This window comes from Haliotis rubra, unplaced genomic scaffold (genome assembly GCF_003918875.1).
Source record: "Haliotis rubra isolate DU_JTF1 unplaced genomic scaffold, ASM391887v1 Scf1087, whole genome shotgun sequence".
Lineage (NCBI taxonomy): Eukaryota > Metazoa > Mollusca > Gastropoda > Lepetellida > Haliotidae > Haliotis > Haliotis rubra.
The window spans coordinates 158,062-185,422 of NW_025764989.1; the positions used below are offsets into that span (position 1 = coordinate 158,062).

Consider the following 27,361-nt stretch of genomic DNA (forward strand, 5'->3'; position numbering starts at 1 on the left):
TGAGGTAGTATTTACAGGTGATGGAGGTATACAGAGTATACAAGCTACATTGAAGTATTGAGGCTGTATTTACAGATAATGGAGGATTATAGAGTATACAACACACAATCACGCATTGAGGTAGTATTTACAGGTGATGGAGGTATATAGAGTATACAAGCTACATTGAAGTATTGAGGCTGTATTTACAGGCAATGGAGGATTATAGAGTATACAACACACAATCACGCATTGAGGTAGTATTTACAGGTGATGGAGGTATACAGAGTATACAAGCTACATAGAAGTATTGAGGCTGTATTTACAGGCAATGGAGGATTATAGAGTATACAACACACAATCACGCATTGAGGTAGTATTTACAGGTGATGGAGGTATATAGAGTATACAAGCTACATTGAAGTATTGAGGCTGTATTTACAGGCAATGGAGGATTATAGAGTATACAACACACAATCACGCATTGAGGTAGTATTTACAGGTGATGGAGGTATATAGAGTATACAAGCTACATTGAAGTATTGAGGCTGTATTTACAGGCAATGGAGGATTATAGAGTATACAACACACAATCACGCATTGAGGTAGTATTTACAGGTGATGGAGGTATACAGAGTATACAAGCTACATAGAAGTATTGAGGCTGTATTTACAGATAATGGAGGATTATAGAGTATACAACACACAATCACGCATTGAGGTAGTATTTACAGGTGATGGAGGTATACAGAGTATACAAGCTACATAGAAGTATTGAGGCTGTATTTACAGACAATGGAGGATTATAGAGTATACAACACACAATCACGCATCGAGGTAGTATTTACAGGTGATGGAGGTATACAGAGTATACAAGCTACATTGAAGTATTGAGGCTGTATTTACAGGCAATGGAGGATTATAGAGTATACAACACACAATCACGCATTGAGGTAGTATTTACAGGTGATGGAGGTATACAGAGTATACAAGCTACATAGAAGTATTGAGGCTGTATTTACAGATAATGGAGGATTATAGAGTATACAACACACAATCACGCATTGAGGTAGTATTTACAGGCAATGGAGGATTATAGTGTATTCAAGCCAAATGGAAGTATTGAGGCTGTATTTACAATAGGGAGGAATGTAGTGCATAAAACCCGTAAAGTATTGACAAAATGAATGCATTTATGGGCGATAGTGTATACAAGCCCGTACAGTATTGACGATGTATTCCATGGGGCTGGGGGAATATGTGTTGTATACAATCCCATGACATTTTGATGCTGTATTCATGATTAGTGGAGGATTAAAGTGTATACAATCCCGTGAAATGGTGACGGGGGGTTCACAGCGGCAGTGTGGTAATCTACTGGTTAAAACATTCGCTCGTCGCGCATTTCTGGTTGCTCTTGGTTGACATTGCTGGAAAATTGCTAATATTGGTGGAAACACACTCACTCCCCTTATCCTGAACAATTGAAGCAGATTCTGTCAAATCATGCACTGTAGACTTCGATTAGGATGTAGTGATCTAAACTCGTACAAAGTTAATCCTTATATATCTAACGACCCATCTCGTTCCTGTGGTGCATTTTTTGAAGATAATTTATACTATTTCTTTCTGCGTCCAAATTATGATAATTCAAGAAACGATATGCATTTTTTAGAAATGGATACATTCTCAAATCGGTCCTATATGGAAATATATTGAAAATTTGCAAATTGTTAAATCTGTTCATTGTTTTTTTGAAAATTCTTGTCGATTTAAATTTTAAAAAGTAATGCACTGAAACACAATTTAATACATAACTGTTAACCTACTGTAAATGATATTATTTCATTGAACAAATTCAATGTCACTTAATTATTTTCTGTTAAAATATATGTACACAATCAATGTTGTTGTATTGGAGCGGCATTAAGATAAGCCTTTGGCTTGTTTGCCAATCCTTTTCATTACTCATAATGAATAAAATTTGTTTAGATCGCATGCTTTTCTAGCAGGGCTAGTAGCCATTTCGTAAAATCCTCTATGTATTATCATTACCATGCTCTTTACAAGGTTGAGACCTTATTATTAATATTAATTCTTTTTCTATGTTGTGGAGATATTCACCCACATCCCGGTAAAGCAAATATTTGGTAACATCACAATTGTTCATATAAATGTACGTAGCATAAAGATCACCAATAAGGAGAGATCGGCCAAGTCGGGGTGGGGGCGGCGCGATCTACGTCTAGAATAGTCTTTATGCTAGAGAAATTAATCATCTATCAGTACTTGGGCTTGACGCACTGTGGGTTAAGATCAGATGCAAAAATAGTAAATATTTGATTTGAACTTTTTACTGCGCGGATAAAAGCGAAGCTTACTGGGAATTGATTGATCAGTCCATAAACAATTCAATAGATTTAAATCTACAAACTGTTATAACTGGTGATTTCAACATTGATGCTTTAAATGAAAATAGGTCCAAAACTGATCATCTAAAAAACATGTATTGTTTAACACAGCTCATTGACGAACCTACTCGAATTACGCCGGCTTCTAGGACGCTGACTGACCTTATTTTTGTAACAAATGTAACAAATGTAGTCAAATCCGGCGTTTGAGATCCTATGTGCAGCAATCACTATCCCACGCATGTACTATTAAAGGAACTACTCTCTACCGACATAAACTTTAAAAAAATGAACAACGATTTATCCATTGAATGATTATCCAATGTAGATTGGGAAAATATCTTATGCAGCAAAATCGTTCACGGAATCTTTTATCGATGTTTGTAATGATCAGATCCCAAACAAAACCATAACAATCAGGCCAGGTGATCCGCCGTGGATTACTAGTGAAATTTGTCGAATGATTGGGAAACATAACGGGCTGCACAAAATTGCTAAGAAACGCGATCTCCCTTCTTACTGGACAAAATTCCGTCAAGCTAGATACAGTGTAGTATCATCGGTAAGAACCGCTAAGTAAAATCATATTTTGAACATTGATCGCACTATCAACGAATCACATGGGAAAAGTTACTGGTGGCGTTTAGTTAAAATTATTTAAAGGGTTCAAGTAACATCAGCCGATTCCCACCAATAAATTAATATGATGTCACCTATGAAATTATGGAGGATATATCTGAAGTAATGAATGAATATTTTTCGAAACAAGCTACTGTCCAAAACACGGACAAAAATCTCCCAATCTTCTAAAAAAAAACTGATAAATTCTTATCATCAATAACCATAACGGTCATCGATGTTCGCGATATTCTTCTATCTAAACCTTGTGGACATGATGGTTTAGGCAATAAACTATTGCAATTAGGCCCGTCAATTGTATTGGCTCCGTTGTCCAAACTATTTAATGCATATTTAGAACACTCAATTTTCCCAGCAATCTGGAAAGACGCTTCTGTCGTACCAATTCTTAAAAAGGGTAGCATAAACGAATGCAGTAACTATAGACCCGTAGCATCGACAAGTTGTCTTGTAAAGAATTTCGAAATGTGTGTGTTTAAATATGTTTCCGATTATCTAAGAGATAATAACTTAATCACGAACTTCCAATCTGGTTTCATGTCGGGTGATTCAACTACAAATCAACTTACGTATCTGTACGATTTTATCGCCAGAGAAATGGCTAAGGGAAAGGAAGTAAAGGCTGTTTTCTGTGACATTAGTAAGGCTTTTGACAAGGTGTGGCACAGCGGTATGCTTCATAAACTTGAATCATATGGTTTAAACGGCAACTTGTTACTATGGTTTAAAAGTTACTTAGAAAAGCTATGTCAACGCGTTGTTCTAAATGGTTAATAATCCGGCCTTAGACCAGTTCTAGCAGGTGTCCCCAAAGGATCAGTTCTCGGACCGCTATTATTCATACTTTACATAAATGATATTGTTGATGACATTAATAGTAACATAAGACTTTTCGCGGACGACACGCCGCTTTATGTTATAGTACATGACCCAAAAACAGCTGCGGCTTGTTAAATGAGCATTTATCAAGAATATCTAACTGGGCAGAGGAATGGCAAGTTGATTTCAATCCAAGTAAAACTGTATCTATACAAATTTCCCGAAAACTAACTCAAGCGCCAAAATTGATAATGAATAACTCTGTCATCGCCGAGGTGCCAGACCATAAACACCTTAGAGTAACATTTCAACAAGATGGCCTCTGGTACAGTCATATCGACACTTCAAGGTAAGTTGGCCTCATGATAAATTGTCTAAGAAGTTTTAAGTATCGCCTTAATAGAAAGACTCTGGAAACTATGTTCAAATCATTTATACTGCCTATTTTCGATTATGTCAGTCATATTTGGTACAATTGTACAAATGAACAAAAACCTATGCTTGAAAAGTGACACCTCCATGCAATCAGAACTGAATGTGGAGCTGTCAGTGGCACTAGTTATGATAAACTTTATGATGAAATAATTCTTACCTCTTTGGATAAAAGGAGACATTCTCAAAAGCTATGCATGTTCTATAAAATGGAAAACAATCTAGTGCCTCCTTATTTATCATCTCTCTTACCAAATAAAGTATCTGATTCAACCACTTATTGTTTAAGAAACCATCTAAACTTCCAAAGTATTAATTGTAGAACTATGCCAAAACATTCCTTCCTGACACAGTCAATATCTGGAATACTTTACCCTCAGACAGTACAAGCGCCCCATCCCTTGGCGAATTATAAAAGAGATTAAAAAAAGAAAATATTACTAAACTAAATTACTTCGATCTTAACTACTGTTCACGATTCTGTCAAATCAGTCACTCCCCGCCTCCGACTTGGTTGCAGCGATCTCAACGCCGACAAATTTGGTAGACATCTAGCTGAGAGACCAATATGTAACTGTGGCTGTCATACTGAAGACACTCTACATTATTTCTTTGTCTGCGCTGATTATGACTTGATCAGACACGATTTGTATTTCTTTGTGAATGGCTTTGATTTAAAATCTTTTACGGTCATTCCAGCTCACACTTAAAAACGAATATGGAAATCTTGAAATCAGTGCGCAGTTTCATATTTTTATCAGGTAGATTTCCTGCTTTTGTAAAATACTAAGATATGAAACACATAACTCCATAATTTCGTAACGATCCAAAGATATGAAACATTACATAATTTTACCATATACCTTTTGATATACTGCCATAATTTTGATTGATATGTGACAATACAATTGCTGTATTGATTACACTTGCCAACAACACTTAAACGACTATTTTATGATGTCACTAAAATTATTTTTTCTTCTCTCTATGTTGTACGGAAGAGGTATATGCATAATCCTTTGGCTTGTTCACCGATCCTCATTTCTTGTATTTCGAAATAAAAAATGTGTAAACTAAACATGCTTTTAAATGCGCCGCCGGCTATGTTTAGCGCACAAACTCCCAACATCGCTTGGCTTACTCAGTGCCAATGCACATAGAGACAGCAGACCTCTGAGAGGAGCCTAGGCAAACCCAAACAATAATCTGACGTCGCAGAGCATTGTGTTTGGTAACAAAGTTTCACAAATTACGTCATAAGGTATTGTGATTCAATTTGTAAAGTTTGTGGTGCTGAATTCTAAAAGTTCGCCGATTTAAAGACACTTCCCAACTGCCTGGGACGAAACATGTGGTTCACCAATGTGATTTGTTGCCAAATACCATATGTCAACTTTATTCCATTTGAAAGGATTCGTATTTCAACTGATATACGTGAATATATAGTATGACCAGAAATTATTGAGAATTTTATGAATATGTTTCATTGGATTTCTAGTATAAACAACCTTGACCAGCTATCAAGTGCTTGGTTTCATCTAAGAGAGACAACTCCGTTCATCCTTTTTCATTAGTTTGTGAAGAGTTTATCCCCCTTTGTGTACTGCTAGCAGACGACATTTTCAGTGATCCTCAGAATGGATGATTTAGAGAAGAGGAAGTTGTGTTTAGAGTATTATAACAAGGACATCAGATCAGCTAAAGTGATTTCAAGTAGAACAGGCATCCCTTTGTCCACTGTTTATCGCGTTTTGAAAAATATTGCAAATGGATATGGCATTGAGCACCAGGGAGGCGCAGGTAGGCCCAGAAAATTGATTGTCGGTGACAGGAGGAGGCTTGGTATTCTTGTTTATAAATACAAACGAAGGAGTTTAGAAAACTTAAGGCTGGACATGGTTGATAGAGGAACTGTGGCTGTCTGTAAGGAGACAATTAGAACTGAGCTGCATGCAATGGGTTGGCAGAAAAGTCGAGGAATTCCATCACCGATCATGAAACCTGAACGAAAGGAGCGAAGGTTGAACTGGTGCTTACAGCATAGAAATTTTAACTGGGACAATGTGATTTTCTCAGATGAAAGTTCTGTGTGGCTGTTTCCTAATACACTGAAATTCTGGACCAAACAAACTGAAAAACCTTCGTATCAGCGCCCAAAGTACAGTCCGAAATTTAACGTGTGGGGTGGCATATCTGTGTTAGGGGCAACGCCCCTCTGTGTATTTGAAGGGAATATGAACAGTGAGCGGTACACAGATATTCTCGAGGGACATTTACTTCCATCTGCTCACGTGTTCTATGGAAATGTTTGGATTTCCAGCAGGACAACGACCCAAAACATCGTTCAAAGCATTCACGGGCCTGGTTTCGGACCCAAAATATGACATTATTAGATTGGCCAAGCTATAGCCCTGACCTAAACTCAATAGAAAATGTTTGGGGACTTATGAAGGAACGTGTCAATAAGAAAAATCTGATCAATATTGCTGAAATGAAAGAAGAGGTGGTCCGATATTGGGACAGCATGGACCACGACTTTCTAATTTCATTGATCAGTAGTATGCCCCGCCGCATTGAAGCCTGCATTGCTGCCCATGGTGACTTTACAAAATACTAACTGTTCACCTGTCTTTGAATCTGGAGTTATGTTCTGCTAATATTCACATTTAATACGTGAGTAATGAGTGAAAAAATTTTTGGACAATCTTTAAATTCTCAACAATTTCTGGTTGTACTGTATCTATTTTTAACATAACTTATAGGGGTCCATTTAGAAAAGGAAGTACCCACAAGTTCCTTCCTAATAACTACATGGAATGTATGCACAACATAGGACTTGGAGGAAGTGTTACGCTTTGTCATGCATAGATGAATAGAGACACGGGTTCCTCCCATGGCAACTGTGCATGTGTTCTGTGTGTAACATTTATAACCACTAAATGTTAACTTTGGTGAAACCTTTGTGACTGTCACTTTCAACTCTGTTTCAGATACAAAAAAATGCATGTAAAGAAATAGTCTTAAGGAGGAGTTCTTTGCACAAATCATTTACAACCATATTTTGTGTGTCTGTTTACTTATAAATCGAATGTTCTTGCAGGTTTCGATAAGGGGTATGTAGTGACGAATGACAGATCAGTCCGTTCGGGATGTCCCTATTATTTTCACGATTCCCACTGTATTTTATCGTGACAAAATTCTTCTATGGGCATAAGTTCTTAATCAGCTTTAATGTCACTTGCAATTACTTGTGCTTCCTGTATATAGATTGTCAGTGGTTAGGGTGGGGGTCGGAGTTAGGGTGGGGGTCGGAGTTAGGGTGGGGTTAATTCGAGGTGAATGAGGATCGGTGGTGATGGTGATATAAACTATTATTTATATAAATGAACATAGTAGTGGTAGTGGGAGGAGTAGGAGTAGCAGTAGCAGTAGCAGCAGTAGTAGTAGTAGCAGTAGTAGTAGCAGTAGTCGTGGTGATGGTAGTAAGAGTAGGAGTTGTCGAAGTAGCAGTGGTTTTATTTTTCTTTTGTAATTGAGACGTAGCTACCCTCTGAGTGTTTGGTCTTCAGCTCCAGAGCATACACCTTTACGTAGATCTCTTGTTTGTCCACGCTGTCACCAACATTGATGTAGCCGACCTGAATCAGAAACGTACATGATGATGAATCGGTAGAGTAGAGGAGGTACAAGATGATGATTATTTAAAAAATTGCAGTAGAAAGGTAGAGGACATTCAAAGTGATACGCATCAGATGCGTTTACGTGTTTACGTGTACCATATGTTCCCTTGTTTATTCCCGGTTAACAATGGACTTGCCTTTGCGTATGTTTGTGACAGTGGGGCAGAATACACTCAGCTTTTCGAGACCACCAATTATTATCACTATATGATGCTGATTCATAACCACAGGCTCATGATATAGCCAGAATAACACAATCGATTTTTCTCTTACCAGAGATTGAAGTTTTTTTCTTTTGTTATTGTGAATTTTGAACGGGCGAATACGATTCGTTTTGACACTTTTGTAGTTGTATTGTATGTTTAACATGAATAACCACCAAGACATATACAGATTTTTGTATGAAAACAGTTGGTAACCTCCCAAAACCCCTACATTCCATAACCCCTACAGCTTATAACAACAAAGTTCCTGGCCCAGTGCACTGCTAATCTCCTGCCTGTTACCTATTTCATAGAATGGACCAGCCCAAACATTTAGCAACTGAGAGAATGATTTTAATGAGCAATAACCAAACTAAGAGTTTCAGAGAATGGTTTTAATAGATGATAACAAAAATATTATCAAAAATAATATTGAATTTGAGATTTAATTAACTTCATTAAATATCATGATGTCATAACAAATTAAATATTTCTATATTTTATTTTTCTACATATTATCTGTCAGCCTCAAGCAAATCGGTTTTGCCATGTTCCAGCCTCATGATCCCCATTTTGTTTGACTTTTTATCTTGGTAGCCCCCATAAACGCAAAAGCTGCAATAAATGCATCAGGAAACAAAATATGCAAGAAACATCTTGTGTGTTTGAGAGAGGCAGAAGTCCACTATAATCAAACTTAAATATTAAAGTGCATAAAAAAGCAATTTGCAACTACAGTCGCTTGTTGAAGTGATTCCCCCTTCATGTTTACTGAAGCTTGTTTTGGAGACACTACCCAACCCTTTCAGATGACGTAATCATAAGGGCATAATTTATTCTAATGTTTTCAAATATTCATACATGATGCCAAGGGTTCAAACTAAATACTGAATGGTCACACAAATGTCAGCTCTCAATATATTGTAAACAGTGCCAGCTTGAATATCTTGACACAGTGGGGGTGCCCCCGTCTAAATGCAAATTAAAGAATCAAAATCTTTGAATGTTGATTATGACGGGTAGTGAATAAATAAAATAAAATGGAAGCTTTTCAAACATTGAACATCGCGAAAATATAGTTAGGCTGACTACTTTTTTAACGCCCCTCGTATATACCACCCCAAATCATCTCAAATTATTTATCTCAGTGTACTATCTCAACACTATTACAACTGATATTATTACTGATTTCCAAAACCTGTCTGCTCACTATGTACATCAGGAAGCTAAAAAATCTAGTTCAACATTTAATTCATCTCATTTATTTAAAATGAAATGTTAAAACCCTAATAACAACAGCACAATCTTATTCCCTTCTCATCGGTATACTCTGTGCAGCTTAATCTAACACTGTATACTCCACCCTGTAATCTCTCCTTTGGGTCAGTTCATTATGCCAGACGTTCAGGTTAATGCCACGTGTTGTTTTAACTAATTGTATGGGGAACTGGGCTGTAGGGGTTTTGGGAGACAACCAAACAGTTGCAGACAGACAGACAGACAGACAGATATTTTATTTCAGTCTCACCTCACATAAAATACATATAAAAATATATTTATAAAATATAGCACATAAGTAAGCCACCCTTTAAGGGTTATGAGAGACTAATGTTTTAGTACATTATAAATACTAAATAATAAATAATTATATAGGTACATACAGTATAAAATCTATCCGTATAAAATATGTTTTCTTCTTTGCAAGATATAAAAGCAGATTTTGGCACTGAAATATACATGGTGTTTAAAAATTAAAACTAATTTATCATCATCACAAAGATCTAAGAAGTTGGGATAGCTAAAACAGACATTTTCATATAAACTTTCACGCAAATCATCATACATAGAGCAATACAGCAGAACGTGTCTTTCATCCTCAACACTCGCACTACACTGAAAACATACCCTCTCATTCACATTCACATTTGTATATCTGCCGGTTTCCAAATGCAGAGGAGCAGTACCTGATCTGAATTTGGAGAAGGCAGAGCTTTAAGAACGGGGCATACTCATACTCACATAACTTTCACAGCCATACACATCCTTAAACATTCGATACGTTCGTAATTTATTATCTCCCGTTCTACCACTTGGCTTGTGTAATAACTCATACCAATCATTCACATACTTCTGCATACAAATATCTCGCACCTTCTCGCATACCCGTTTAACATTAACATCAGCTTCCACACTAAGGCCCCATTCATTTAACCTTCCTTTTACTCGGAAATTCCAATTGCTCACACATCCACTCGCACAAGTCTCTCTCTCTCTTGCATGTAAGCACATATAAAATATTTATGAGTCTGTAAACAGCCTAATAGGTAATTAAAAGTCACACTTCGCCAATATTGACGTCAATATTGTATCCTGTTTACGACCACTGAGATCTCTATATTCACCATTTAACATACATTGTATTCATTTTCTACAGCGAATTGCAAAACCTATTTGTGAAGTCCTTTGAAGTGGTATTAATCTTTAGAAACATCCGCCCATACTTATAATTATCGTAACATTGGGTGAACATAACAAACGAGGACAGACATTTCATAAGCGCATAATTGTTTTGTAGAGGAAGATAGAAAGCCAAATGCGTCGCCCGTCGAAGTAGTTTGTTGTTTGGCGCCAGAGCGTCGGGTTACGATGACACAGCCTCAACTAAGTCCTCAACCAAGTCCACCACCCTTTCAATTTGCCGCATACGTACAAGCATACATTTGAAATAGTCACAAGATACCGTCACACCTGACAGACTGCTTTAGGTGTAACACGTGTAACACCCGGTGTTATCCTCTGTGGGTTATTTCAGTAACACCCAAATGTATCTGATCTGCAGTAAATGTCTAAGATTTGCATCACTTTTGTCACAAAAACGCTACCCAGGTAGCATGCATCGTCGGCCCGACGTCGGCTGATAGTCGGCACTGTCGGCTAATATCGGCATCGTTGAACAGCGCTGGGCCGACAGCGGGCCTATATGTAACCCACCTAACACATAACATTTTCCAAATATTTTCATAAGATTTCAAACTGGTTTATCAAAACTCTTTTCGTCAAAACATAGTCACAATGTTTTAACAATGTCTCTCAACTATTTAAAACATTCATTATTCAAATGTTTTTTCAAAACAAGAAAAATTACTGCGGGAAAGGACGTCGGAATGATGTCATACGTTCATGTCATATTTTCGTACCCGCCATCTTCGTTGAAGTTTATTCAGGACGATGTAACTATGTCATTGTGCAGGAACCAATAGGACTGGGCCTCGGTTGCGGTAAGTTAATTTTACAGTCATTATCGCCCTGTTGTTGTTATGTTATGTACATTTTGAAATTTACTCGATTAATGTATCGTGCAACTCAGAAATCGCGAGGTTTGGAGAAATACTGTAGTCGGACACGATCTCTCAGATTCAGTGTTGTGATGCCTCCAACAGAGAGCATTATGTATATTGTTGTGAAGGAGGCTTAACCCCCTGGATGCCGAGTTTTTTTCAGACGCATATTTTCAAAAGGTTTGGAAAGTGAACGTTCTCCGAGAATTGCGCTCGCGAGGTCCTGGATCTGCTTACCTCTATAAAATTATACAGAAATGTAGAATATTAAATTTCCTATCCGTTGCTATAAATATAAGTGCAAATACCTAGGCGGTTTTAGAAATAAACACAGCTAAATGTTGTCCGATATTTTATATCGTTATAAAATAAGTAAATTTCGCCTCTTTTTATCGTGCACCGATAAAGGCACTGTGCTACGATTTTTTTTAATTTGGCATCTTTACGGAAAGTGTAAGCGAAGAAAATACAGCCTGATATCTGAACGACATAAGTGGATATGAAATGGGTTTGTGTGCTTATACGTAACGTTATACGTTAAAACTTAAAAAATTACTCGCAATAAATGTCGAAAATGGATTTTCTTCTATGACGTCAATCGACGACAGAGAGGTCATACACGTATAAAGATAAGGGGGCATAACTCCACTATGTTTAACACTAGGCTAATGTAACTCACTTGGAGAGAATTTGTTGTAGATACGGACGCTATATTTTCGTTATGTTTTGTTCCCCGTCAAGCAAACTATTCCAATACAAAGTTCCCCAATGTGAGCGGATACGTTTTGGTAGTTTCGCAATTTATAAGAAAAGGTGACAATGTAAAAGAGAAAGCACGTAATAGTCGTTTGGATGGCCCTATCTGATATGTAAATCAGTTCTTAGATTCACATATTCGCCTGTTTGTGTAGCTGTATTTTGACTAATTTTGCATCATTATTAACAGAGTACTACCCAAATCTTCAAATGTAGTGAAATTACTGAACAATTACACTTTAGTTGACGTCATGGCTTGTTTTATGTATTTTGTGACGTCGATAACAGACGACATTGGTATGCTGATTAGTAAATATCTCACCTATTTTCCATTAATTGTATAACAGGTCTCGGTTTCTATGTCAGACTTTAACGCTCTATCGACAGAACATATAATAAGTTATTTTACCATTTAAATAATGTCCGGAATAGATAGACAACTGGACGGTTTGACTATGTATCTTTAATTGAACAACACATCAATGTAACATAAGTGATAAAAAATATTTCACAATTAAACCGAATATTTTTTAGGATAAGGCCTTTCTTTGTCCATGATTATGTAGCTATTTCTCTTCAGAAGTATACAATGAAAGATACAAAATAATAGCTCTTTTTTATGGAACTATCAGAATAATGATGTAAGGTTTGGCCAGATTAAGGCATGACTTGGTTTATATATTTTTAAACAATTTTCATATAAATATAGTTAGAATATCCTGTCATCACAATATTTTTTAATCGAATATGAATTGATAATATTATCGAAAACAATGATAATGAATCATAAAACGTTTCTGACAAACGCGCACCTGTCCAATCGATATCTATCATTGTTTTGTGTATAAAACGACACAAACAAATTCAATGAACAAGACAATTCCGTTTAAATGTGCGTCCATATACTTTTCATAAACTGTATAAAGCATTTCATTAATTTTATCAGCGTTACTTATAAGGTTGAATGAAATCGCTGTTCATTAACCTGTTCATATGAAACTGCAATTAGTCAAAGTGTGTTGAATATTGTATATCATAGGAACTAAAGTACAGTACAAGCAGAAATTATTGAGAATTTAAGCTTGTAATTTTTTTAAATATTTTCACTCATTACTCACGTATTAAATGTGAATATTAGCAGAACATAACTCCAAATTCAAAGACAGGTGAACAGTTAGTATTTTGTAAAGTCACCATGGGCAGCAATGCAGGCTTCAATGCGGCGGGGCATACTACTGATCAAAGAAGTTAGAAAGTCGTGGTCCATGCTGTCCCAATATCGGACCACCTCTTCTTTCATTTCAGCAATATTGATCAGATTTTTCTTATTGACACGTTCCTTCATAACTCCCCAAACATTTTCTTTCGGATTAAGGTCAGGGCTATAGCTTGGCCAATCTAATAATGTCATATTTTGGGTCCGAAACCAGGCCCGTGAATGCATTGAACGATGTTTTGGGTCGTTGTCCTGCTGGAAAATCCAAACATTTCCATAGAACACGTGAGCAGATGGAAGTACATGTCCCTCGAGAATATCTGTGTACCGCTCACTGTTCATATTCCCTTCAAATACACAGAGGGGCGTTGCCCCTAACACAGATATGCCACCCCACACGATAAATTACGGACTGTACTTTGGGCGCTGATACAAAGGTTTTTCAGTTTTTTTGGTCCAGAATTTCAGTGTATTAGGAAACAGCCACACAGAACTTTCATCTGAGAAAATCACATTGTCCCAGTTAAAATTTCTATGCTGTAAGCACAAGTTCAACCTTCGCTCCTTTTGTTCAGGTTTCATGATCGGTGATGGAATTCCTCGACTATTCTGCCAACCCATTGCATGCAGCTAAGTTCTAATTGTCTCCTTACAGACAGCCACAGTTCCTCTATCAATCATATCCAGCCTTATGTTTTCTAGACTCCTTCGTTTGTTTTTAGAAACAAGAATACCAAGCCGCCTCCTTTCACCGACAGTCAATTTTCTGGGCCTACCTGCGCCTCCCTGGTGCTCAATGCCATATCCATTTGCAATATTTTTCAAAACACGATAAACAGCGGACAAAGGGATGCCTGTTCTACTTGAAATCACTTTAGCTGATCTGATGTCCTTGTTATAATACTCTAAACACAACTTCCTCTTCCCTAAATCCTCCATACTGAGGATCACTGAAAATGTCGTCTGCTAGCAAGTAAACAAAGGGGGATAACTCTTCACAAACTAATGAAAAAGGATGAACGGAGTTGTCTCTCTTGAATGAAACCAAGCACTTGATAACTGGTCAAGGTTGTTTATACTAGAAATCCAATGAAACATATTCCTAAAAGTCTCAATAATTTCTGGTCATACTATACATGTTGCAGTTATGACTACGTTTAATCTAACACTAACTAATTATAACTAACACTTGTGTAAAGGTTTCAAATATGGTATACTACACTAAATGTATCATTTTCTTATGTAAATATTATTCAAATAATCAAAGCTTTCAAAGAATAAAAACGTATCGTATACCCTCGTATGATATGATGTTGAATAAGGCTAAATGTAGATAAAATTGAAGTTAGTTTCATGAAAACATATCTGAACGATATGCAAAATATACATCATGTAGATACTGAAAGTGTAACCGGAAGGATATGGCGATTGGGTTTACTCTTATTCAATCTCAAAGAAATTGCCTAATAAACAATGTTGACGTATGACATCACTACCGATGACTGACTGACTGACTGAGTTTGGTTTTACGCCGCTTTTAGCAATATTCAAGCAACATCACGGCGGGGGACACACCAGAAATAGGCTTCACACAATGTACCCATGTGGAGATTCGAACCCGGGTCTTCGGCGTGACGAGCCAACGCTTTAACCACCAGGTTACCCCACCGCCCCCACTACCGATGACCGATTTCTTACAAAATGGCGGCTTCGCTGACAAGGGTACACAGGGTTTTGCGAGGACCTTTCCCTTGATACAGGGATTGTTTGTACATAAATATGACATGTAAGTAATCAGAATGATTCCGACTATCTGTGTATTGTTATATGTTTTTATCGTTTTCATTGTAAGTAAGAGAGGAAGCCAGAAATGCTGACAATTACCGTTGTCGTTCTGTGTGATTTTGCGTCAGCCATGGCGTCACGCTGCACGGAAACTTTGACAATTCCTTATGAATTATCAAATCATTGCATTGCATCTATTTTTAATTTCCTATTTTTTGGCTACGATAGTCTTTCCATGCATATTCTAAAGGTATTGAGCCATTGCAAGAAATAAATAGACGGCTGGATGTCGGAAAATTTCCGAAAAAGCCACGCAGTGTAAAATCGGATTTTGTATGTGTTTACATTTCAAACAAGCGCAGTCTTTCGAGCACAGCGTTCGTTTTCACACCTAATATGTTTCGTCTTAGTTTATCAAGGCAGTTGGTTATTGTGGCAAAGACTAGTGGCAATTTGATTAAAAAATGTATGGGGAATTCAGAGATGCATTTGTCGAAGCTGAAAATGAAATATACGTTATGTAATAGTCGTCTCAATACCGGCCTTTGCAAAATGTGATTTTGTAAACACTATCCAATATGGGGGAAAGCGCACTTCGGCGTTCGTGTGAGTGTATTTTTGAAAACATCCCAACCGATTCTAGGTTCATCGGCAACGTTTCAGAATTATCATTAGTGATTTCCTGAAAAACTTATATCAGTGGTCATTAATATGTTATTTTTAAAATTCAATACTCCCAGTAATTATCCGATTTTCACATTTCAAAACATACAGCAAATAACGCTGTGAATCGCGATTTCGTATTGTGTCAAAAATGGCGACATTTAATATGATGGCTGATTTAAGCTTTTTTATGGGAATCATACTCTTTCACATATCTCAATGTAAAGTTTATGAAATAAAGACACGTAAGATGTTAATCAATAGATGAGACATATTCAACACACATGAAAAAGCATAATATGTCTTTGAGATGATCCCTTGTGCCCGTAGGCAGCACATGCATTTCATGCCAGGTGAGTCGACGGTCCGTCGTCAAGCCTGGCTGAGCGACCAAATTGCCATGTATAGTTTGATCTATTCTTTTCAGCAGCTATTCTTTTTTTTCAAAGTTTCCCCGATTTTATGAGTAAACATGCTTTTCTGGATATCCTATTACGCATCCCACTGAACGCCCAGTTAGGTCGATGTGGGTTATTTCGACATATGCTATTTGCAATTGTTTAAATTTTAGGGATACAGGGTAACAGCCTAAAACAGTTGTTTTTTTCTATTTCCGACAGTACTTTAGTTACAATAGCTATTTAATATATCAGTTTCTGTTTGGATTCCTTGTTAGAAACGCTCCCCAGTAATCCAAGTTTGTTGTAAAGGGCAGAGTTATTTCCAACTTTAATATACACGTTAGTGTTAAATCTAGTTAGTGTTGACCCCAAAAAAACTTTAGGCAGTTACACAATATATTTCAACTTCTGACTAACTAGATTTATATACTTGTTGTAATGTGGAACATTGTTATTTTCGTCGCAGCAAGGGCGGAAATGAGACACAAGCATTCCGGCAGATACAAACAGAAGTGTTGAATTTATTGAGGATTACATCTAATAATCCAGGAGCTGTGAATCCGAAAACGTAAGTGCACCTTTTAAATACCATTGTCTATATACTTGTTGATGGCGTTTTGGCTTGTAATTGCGAAACTTGGATTTGTACCTGCACTCAGCCTCTGACCAATAAGAGTGATGGGGTTGTTGCTGTTCAGTGTGATTTGATACTATTACCAAATTAGGCATTCAAGGATTTCCATTATTTTCCATTGTGTTCTCCATCAAAAACTTGCATATACATTGTCATATACATAGGTGCCTGAAGACTTCATTAATTGATTATTGTCTCTTGGTTTGACTTAAAATACTTACTATACATTTTTTCTTTATTTCAGAAAATGGATAAAGGCAAAACCAAAGAAGAAGATTCTAATATACAAGTAATCTCAAAATGTGTACGAGCTTTTAAAAAAATAAATAATAAAAAGTGTTGATTACATGTCTGCCATTCTTTTTGTTTTGTTTTGTTTCCTTGTTAAGAGTAACAATGTCTATTTTCCTTAGACATGTAACCTTGTTGTTAAAGGTTAGCCGAAGACCCGGGTTCGAATCCCCACATGGGTACATTGTGTGAAGCCCATTTCTGGTGTCCCCCGCCGTGATGTTGCTGGAATATTGCTAAAAGCGGCGTAAAACCAAACTCAGTCAGTCAGTTAAAGGTTAGTGTTTTACTGAAAAGTTAAAACCACTTCTTGACAGAAAATGTTATTACAACGTTTCCTGAACCATAGATATTCACATGAAAAAAACGTTTTCAGAAACCTTTTTGGTGGTTACTGAATTTTTTTAACCAAATGTTCATAGAAAACACTGTTTCTAGAACCATACAAATTCACGTGAATAAAACGTTTTAAAAACGTGAAATGTTCAGGTGATGCTTTTTCACATTTATATATATTTTTAATATACATATGAAATTGTATTCATTTATAAATTTGGTAAATATGCTGTCAAATATAACAAATATGTATTCACCGTGGAGAAGTGAAGTGAGCAAATATTTAATATTGCAGTGCCTTTAAAGTATGCCGACGTTGGACCGATGCAGTGCCAATAAAGTATGCCGATGTAGGGTCGATGCAGGGCCGATACAGGGCCATTGAAGTTTGCCAACGTTGGGCCGACGTCAATCCGATGAGCCAACGTTGGGCCGAGTTCGGGCCGATGATGGCATGCTACCCGAGTAAATATCTAAGACTTGCATGACTACTCGTCACAAAGGCAGTAAATGTCTAAGACATGCATCACTTGTTGTCACAAGGCAGTAAATGTCTAAGACATGCATCACTTGTTGTCACAAAAGCAGTAAAAGTCTAAGACCTGCGTCACGTCTGCATCACTTGTCTCAAAAGCAGTAAATGTCTGCAACTTGTTGACAAAAGCAGTAAGTAAATGTCTAAGACTTGCATCGCTTGTTGTCACAAAAGCACTGCAATTGCATCACTTGTTGTCACAAAAGCCTGCGTCTAAGACTGCCTGTTCCAAAAGTAAAGCAGTAAATGTCTGAGACCTGCATCACTTGTCGCAAAAGCAGTAAATGTCTAAGACCTGCATCACTTGTTGTCCTTAAATCAGTAAACGTCTCGGATATCCATAATTTGCCCATAAACATCTAAGAAGTAAATTCTTAAAGCCTGAATATCATTCATCATCCAACATACAGTAAATTTATTGAATTAGTGTCCTCTGAATATAAATGCGCACTTTATCATGTCAAAATTTGTATTTTTTGCATACAGACAGCATTCATCACAAACCTGATGTTCATGTCTCACCCCTTTTTATGCATCGTTTTCATTCAGTATGTATGAATTATTGTCATGACCCTATATTCTGTGGGGCAATGGCCTTGAACTACAAGAATTAAACACATATACACTGAGCAACACTGAAAACGTGACATTCAGGATTTTTTGGACTAGGTTTCAATATTCGGTTCAAGACAATAATTTTAGCTGTGTGCTGTGCATAGAACATCTTGACATCAAAGGAAAACAAAACGCTCACCGAAAATCTTTAACAATGATAGCGGTCATGATGTCAATATACCCTCCAAATGAAGTTCATATCGTGGAGAACAATTTGATTGAGGACTTCAGTAAGGGCTGTGGCCTCCTCCAGCGACTCTTCCAGCCACACAACGCCTCCTCATGGATCTTAGAACGTTAGTAAACACACCCCGAGGAAGACGTCGCCATTGCTCAACAAGGTGACGCTGAAGATCTTGTAACGTCTGTGGTGTATTGACTTGCTGACGAGCACCTCGACAACGGCCAATCCAGAACTTGACTACCGACATTTCGTAGAAAATTCCGGGTACAGATAAATTCCAATAGAGAACTGAATGGTCTGGCAGCGATTTTGGCATATTAGCACCATTGATTATTGATGACACAGTAACAACATTAAATTCATAAAGTAATTCAGTTCTTCATGACCAGTGACAACATGATCAACTACTGAGGCACCATTCTTGATATATGCAAAGTCCTGTGTTCCAAGGCGCCCATTTAAAACACACAAATTACACTGTGTTAAGAAGTCAGCAAAAAGTTGCCCATGAGAACAGTATACAGTTTATCCAGAAGCCTATTAAACAAGTCTTCTGCACCATTGATGCGAGAAGGACAAGATGGGGAAAGATAACAAACACAAAACACAATATTAAACAATGTTAAGTCTGACTTGGTCTGGGTTAATTAATTTAATAACCAGTTAATTACACCTGTATCAAGCTTGTATTGTTGTGTTGCTGTAATCGTTGTTTTTCAATCAACACACCCCAATCCGACCAACTGCCATAAATTACCTGTCAGGAACTTTCAGTGGTATTGAAAGCTCCCAGTGGTATTGAAAGATCCCGCCTATCGTTTCAGTGAGAAATTGTTTAACTGATAAGTATGTAATCACTGGGCACTTAAAACATCAGAAGTACTAACGTGGGACAGGTTACCTGATTACAGTATGACGTGATATATCATAGTACATGGATATGATTTGAGAGCATTGAAAAGCATCGGTTTTTACCACTAAGACAATGTACTGGTAATCCAGTTCAAGATCGAAGAGATGACTGAAAATTTGGTTAGAATAAGGCTACTTGGAGATGTCATTTCGCGATGTGTTGAACTGCAACCTAGGACTAAGAAACCTGGTTTTTCCACATGTCTAGGACTAAGAAACCTGGTTTTCCACATGTCTAGGACTAGGAAACCCAGTTCTTCCACATGTCTATATCCAGGAAAAAAACACCATGCCACCAAAAAGAGATTTGTCACCGGACCAGATCCAAGAAATCTGTGACCTTTGCGTTGTACTCTGGCAGCCGAGGTCAAAGAGCGTCTCGGTATCGGCTTTAAAAGTCTCTATAGCTATGGCGAGAGCCCTCTAACACTAACGTATTGCCTAACGTTCGACCCTCTTGCCCACCGGCGAGATAGCACCAAATATGACGTCGCCCTCCAGCACAACCGTATTGCCTGCTGCAGAACCGTCGACCACTCTCCAGGACTTCTATTATCGTCTGGGGAAGATCGAGGCTTGTGCGGAGCAAACCGCGATGATGTTGTCGGCTCATGTGGAGCAAACCACGAATATGCTGGTCAACATCTTGTCTAGGCTGGACGACGACGATGATTCCACTCTCGACGAACTCCACGAGGAAATCGAAAGCGTAAAGGAGGAACAAGAAGAGACTCGTCTGGATATCCAGAAGGTGGGGCTGATGTCAGAATCGGCCCAAAAGTGGACCTACCTTTCGCTAGCCGCCTTCTCTGGAAGGCTGCGCAGATGACCTGGAAGCACTGCACACTTGCCGACAGACAGGCCGACGAGAAGACGGAAACGTCCAAACAAGTTTGCACAGTCCACCCCAGGCACCCCTTCTACATGGACTAGAAATAAATATGTTTGTATGCATGATTGCGTGTGTGTGTTTTTTTGACTCGATGGAAGCTTTACCCACTTGGTCTCTGGGAACAGTAACTCGACTTCTCGATCGTCTTTCTTTTCCAAAGTGGGCGAGTAGCAGATTTTGCCAGGCCTACACAGAAACCGTCCACCCACCAACTGTAGGTGTTCTATTCCGCCGTTGTCTCGAATCGTTTCTCGTATCTTGTAGCTGTAGACCGGAATCGTTTCTCCAGTCGGCGAATCGAGTAGCAACAACAATCTGTTCTCCCCTTTGTATTTCGCTTCTGCAAACTTTTTGCACGTATGGATTCCCTCCGGAACGTGTGCCGCTTTTCGGTGTTTGTTTCATATTCCTGGACAACTTTTGTGTGTATACTACTTTTGGAGTTGCACTGTCGTGAGTTGTGGAAACCAAATTGGAGGCTTCTAAAGGGTGTGCACCTCCACAGGGACTACTCTTGTGTGTGTTTGGACTACATTTTGTCTTCTGTTGCTGTATGCTGCATGCTGCATGTCTTTTTGTATGCGTAGAAATGTAGGATATTTGTTTGCATATATTTTGGGTGTATAGTTGCCTAGGGCTCTTGTACTGCGATGGCGATTCTGGAAACTACGAGAACTTTCCCTTCCCTTTTCCCAAAGATACTTTGACATTCTTGCAAACGCAGTCTTTGGGCTGTAGGTAGCCAAACACGTATATATCGTCTACAAGTGTAGGTAGGCCTTCCAAATGTTGTAGATTTGTTCTACCGAGATTGTCAGCAAGACATTGGCAGTATCTGGGACAAGATTGCTTTCAACAGTACTTTCTAGGAGTAGACAGACTTTTCTATGTGTGGAGAGAAAAATAACATCGGAAAGTGGTCCAAATACATAGAAACGTGGACAAAAAGCTTTTCCCCCATTGCTTTGACATAGTATACTACTTATGTTAAGTTTGTTATTATATGCAGATGACACAGCACTTATTGCTTCTGACGAGGTGTCGTTGCAGAGAATATTGGATGTTGTAGCTGATTGGTGCTTCCACTGGCGAATTCTTGTTAATATTCGGAAAACCAAAGTTATTCATTATCGTCCGAGATCGTTTATGAGATCTAAATTTGTCTTTACAATTGGTGATGATTGTGTTGATTATACTAACGCCGATTAATACTTGGGACTTTGGCTTGAGGAGAATCTTGATTTAAATTACACTGCTGAGGAAATAGCCAAGTCTGCTAATCGTGCACTGGGATAGGTGATGTGTACGTTTAAGTCCGTGGGCGGTATGGCTTATAGCGTTTTTAATACATTATACAATAACTTAGTGCAACCTATTCTGTCTTAAGGTGCAGCACTTTGGGGAACTAAGGATTTTAGTTGTATAAGCGCAGTACAGAACCGTGCTTGTAGATTTTTTATTGGTGTAAATAGCAAAACTCCCAATCTGGCAGTTAGGGGTGATATGGGATGGACTAGTACTTTGTCAAAACAGAGAACAGAAGTATTACGATTTTGTGATAAACTGCACCTGATAGATTGCCTTCTGTTATTAGCAGCTGGTCACAGCGTTTAGCCAAATCATCGGATAACATAGTGTCATCTATATTACCATCGTAATGCTACAATCATATGCTACACATATGTAGGAGTGAACTGACTTTGTCATTTCAACATATACAGTTGTCAGATCATCAGGAGTGGCTACAGGAACTGTGGAATGACCAAGGTAATCACATGGGTAGTAAGTTACGCACATATAGACAGTTTAAGTACACTGTTACTCCAGAACCATGCATGACTTCTATAGTGCCTAGATGGCACCGTAGCGTTCTAGGTAAACTACGCTGTGGTACACTTCAATTAGAAATAGAACGTGGTAGATTTTCTCGTCCTAAAACTGGTCATAGTGCGGAAAGTGTTCTGGAGTTTGGGTTTCCAGGTTTAAATTGTGACGTGTTGTGTTCTTTGGTGAGAACGTCTATTTTTCATATTTGAAAAGGTTTTATGTTTCAAAGTGGAAGCAGACAGTTTACTAGCGAGTCAAGGCCACGGATTCAGAAGTCTGCAGTATGGGGCTCTGAATCAGCGCAATGTTACTAAATTACTTGTCAAACCAAACATATATAGGACATTAACTAAGAATGCCAACATTCAAAGATTTGTTGAAATGAGCCACTGTCCTTCGGGTTTCACGTACAAAAACGATCCATTAATTAATTATTCATTATCATGCCTGTTTCATAAGGCCTTTCTGTGTGTCGAAAATGTTGTCTTTGATTGGCAGACAAATCGGGACTACTTTGAAATCTCTGCCAAAGTTTCCTGGGAAACCCTGTGGACCTATGTAAAAGAATTAATATACACATTTGTCAAGTACACAGTTTTGAGCTCCCCGTGTTCTACAAAAACCAAAGGTCAGACAGTAGGCTGAAGGTAACAAGAAATCTGAAGCATTCACTTCCCTAAGTACATGTATCTTCATAAGCATCATGACACTCGGTCAGCGTGCCTGGAAGATTGTCGTTGTTCAAAAAGGATTAACCATTAAAGGAAAACAGTTCACCATCTGTATGTGCATTCCTATTCCCATATTTTGACCTATTAATGTATTTGAAATACATTTTGTGTCGACATATACAAAATAAGAATTATGGGAATGAAATAGGACTCAGGAACTCACCTTGGCTAATACTTGAAAATCTCCAAGATTTTTCACGTTTGCGTTGGAATCATACTTGTACTGGTACTCAAATCCCGGTTCAAAGTTAATAAAACTTGAAGAAACACATGTCAGTATAACAAATATTCCACAAAGTGCCGGAAAATGATTTCCAGACATTTTGTAGAATGTATTCTTTCTTCAAATGCGATACAGTGCTCTATTCTTGAGCGAAGTCCGCTCCTGGTAAAACCTCCTGTCAAGTCTTCAACACGGGCTACAAAAAGTATATATCAGTTTGAACAAGATGTTCTTGCTATTACTTCATTCACAGCGACGTTGAGCAGAAGTCAGAAACAGTACTTTCACACACACATAACTCTATACAATGGGTGTCTTCTTAAACGAAGAATGAAGCGAAGGGGAAATATCCGTGACGAGTGGCCATATTTTGCTTTTTTGTGACTGTATTCATCCTTATTTGAGCTATCAAAGCATATAGCCATGAAATCATTGGAAGGACGCGGTGGTATTGACGTAGACGACTATGTTAAACCAGCCAATGGGTGCTTTTGTCCACATCATGTCTGATTTGATTTAAACATATTTTGTTCACAAATGTGAAAGGGATTTGGGACAAGTTACCCAACTTAAAATACCCTCTGTATTATGTCTAATAGTATTATTATTGTCAGTGATAAATCCAGGGAAACCCCTTTTGTGTTATTGGATGGATGGATGGATAGATGTTGAGTGCCTGACTTTTAAGACGTCTCATACTGCACATCATGGTATGCCTAACACAATCTACCCCGGCATTCCTACCCACTATAGTCGTACTCTGGTACAATATCTGGAAACAGCTACACAGCGAATGAACATAAAGTATTTACACGAGAATTGACACAACGCATCACAAAACACTATAAAATACAGACGTTCACAACAGTGTCTCACTTATGTCATTCCGTGCTGTTTATTAAGGGGGAAATCCCGAAGTAACACAGTCAGTACCATACCACCCAGACTAGACACTATTTTCATTGCACCGTTACTGTTAAATAGAGGTAGATATTCAAGGCATGATTCATTGTTGATACAGGATTGGCTCCGAACAAATACCACAGCATTTGCCTCAGACAAAGAAATGTTCCTCAATGAATATATTTACTCACGGTACTTCGTAACAGTCACAGCAAAGTATCCTGGAGCAGAGTGAAGGAATGTTTAAAATTGGTCTCAAAATTGTGGACTGGTTATTGTACTAAGTTGCGCAATAGGATGGAACCCAGTCAACAGGAAACGAGACTGTTGTATAATCAATGTTTTGACTTGACAATGTGCTTATGTATCAAACTAACTTCTCGTATACGGTATATGTATTGAAAGGATAATAATATATATAGATAAACAAGGTTTGTTATTTCAACAGGGCGACGTCTCAGTGTAGGGACTCACACTGTTATCAAGCAAATGATAGAATCTATAACTTGTCAATACTTCTCAAGGAAGGTTATTACATTTGTAACCAACAAGCACAAGTCGGGGGAAATACGTTTGCCCCAAATTGTTGACTTAAGGTAGCCAAATTGTGTATACAAATGCAAATATTGATAATGTAAATGTGTGACATAGGCAGTTATATGAAACTCATATAAGGTCTTCTTTTCGTAAAACAAGGTCATATTTTACCGTCACAAAAATGAAAAGCAACTACTCTGAAACTATAAACCAGGATTTTTATTGGCCTGGGATGGGATGACGAACGTTTTTCCCCCAGAGCTGGTGGTGGTGGTGTTATACATTTAAGGCGACTTGGACCGGAAGTAGGGTTTACTGGCGCCCAACACATTGCTTGAACCATCACAATTATACTGACTGAGTTTGGTTTTACGCCGCTTTTAGCAATATTCCAACAACATCATGGCGGGGGACACCAGAAATGGGCTTCACACAATGAACCCATGTGGGGATTCGAACCCGGGTCTTCGGCGTGACGAGCCAACGCTTTAACCACTAGGCTACCCCACCGCCCCCACAATTATAAGTAGGCATATTACAGATGACTAAAGTTACCATGCATTAAGTGTATTCATTATATTTAGAAGGTTCTTGAGAGGCATTTAGAAGTTGGTATTCAAGTAAAACGCAAATATTATGGATGACAACTTCTTCTTTATTGTGTGTCACAACGTTTCTGGGCTATTCCTTGCCCCTTCGTCAGGTGAGTTGTAACCATCAAGATACATCAATTTATATATATACTAAACGTACAAGAAGCCAGTGGAATAAATCGGATAAGAAACAGGAGATGAAAGAGTGAGATGTACAGATAATGGGTATTGTTTATACAAGGGAAGAGTTTATACAAGTGATGAGAAGATGTGGGTAGAAGCCAGTAAAGACCTAATTGACTTCCCAGGCACAGGTGAGGTACACTCCTTGATCCCTGTTCAGCTGCGGGTACATAATTCTCTTATCGTTAAAAACTCTAACAGTATGCGCTTGCGCCATTCAATTACATTATTGGTTACTACGGTTTATTGTTGCCAGTCAATGCATTCATGACCAACTCGTGTTATTCCGGGACAAGCCGAATAGCGACTCGTGCACCTCTGGAAGGATTTCATATTGGCGCATGTACATCAGAACTACTTTTAAAAAGAACGATAACTCTATCCCTGTTTGATTCCAATGTTTCTAAACATCACCGAAGCACATGTACATTGTATTGCTAGGTTGGGTGGTTTGTTTTTTTTTACTTATTTAGTTTAAAGAATTAAACCTCATTGATACAACTAAAAGAAGGAGAAACACATCTTTGTTAGACATATTCTAATGTAATTATTACCAGCTGTTCACCTTATATTTCTAATTATGTTAATTTTCTTAATAGGGTTTAATTATCACAAATGGGAATTGTTTTATTGAATATACAAAACAAAATCCAAGAAAAAAATCAGCTACATTAAATCCCAAAGCAGATACTCAAAAATGACTTTAAAATATTTCTCAAACTGAACATTCGTGTAACCTTGCTGTCCCACCCCTGGTGGAATTTCAAATGAATTCGCTGAAACAAAATATGAATGACCAAAAAACACTCAGACTAAATTATCCCCAGAGCTATGAAATATAACAGATTAAGGTTGATTAGTTACATACAAATACGATATTATTGTTTTGAAACCCTATCGATTATAATCACATCTCCTAAAATTGGTCGAAGCGCACGTACCATCTCCATAACAAGCCCGCAAGATCGTCAGAAATACCCCCAGTTGGACCCATGAGAGCAGTGATGTCAACCAACGCACGTGCGTGTATTTAAATCTCTCACCGTCAATCGCATGATTCTTATTAAAAACTTCATAATAGTCAGCAAAATCCTTTTAGCTACGTTCTTTGTACTTTCAATATGACGATATATATTTTTCATGATTCTTTAAACAATGACATAATGCCATAAACGATTTAAGTACTCGGGATTATTTTTATCAAAGCACCGCGCTCATTTACGCGCGTTCTCATTGGTTTGTCGTATTTTCGCACATAACAAGTATTGAGTGGGGGACGTGTCTTCTTTGAGGTTACGGAAAGGGGCGAGTTGTGACGAATGGAGTCTTCTTGGAGGTTACGGAAAGAGGCGAGTGGCGACGAATGTCACAAATGGTGCTCTACGAGTTCATCTAGATGCAAATGCAGAAACGTTTTGGACGTCCCCATGCCGAAACCACGGACGGCAAGAAACGGTGCACTTGCAAATATGATCTAATTTTCTAATTACTGTGCCTGTGTACACATGTAGTTCCAACATATATTTTGATTTCCTATGTGCACAATTGTTTCTTATGGCTAGTATATTTAACATGCGATGAGTTAAGTTTTACGCAGGGAGTGTCCTGATACTGACACCAAGCCAATAACCAGTAGCACTTCT

At 37.9% G+C, this 27,361-nt stretch overlaps 1 protein-coding gene across 1 annotated transcript in view; it reads right to left on the reverse strand.

Annotated features, from left to right (window-relative positions):
* The window catches only part of LOC124282192, a 141,668-nt gene extending 118,023 nt beyond the window's left edge, over positions 1-23,645 (reverse strand). Inside the window, exons 1-2 of the mRNA XM_046718161.1 lie at positions 23,443-23,645; positions 7,828-7,918 (exon numbers count right to left, since the gene is read on the reverse strand). Coding sequence (XP_046574117.1) covers positions 7,828-7,918; positions 23,443-23,601 — 250 coding nt within the window. The 5' untranslated portion in view covers positions 23,602-23,645. The remainder of the gene's footprint in view (positions 1-7,827; positions 7,919-23,442) is intronic.
* Positions 23,646-27,361: the final 3,716 nt, after the last annotated feature.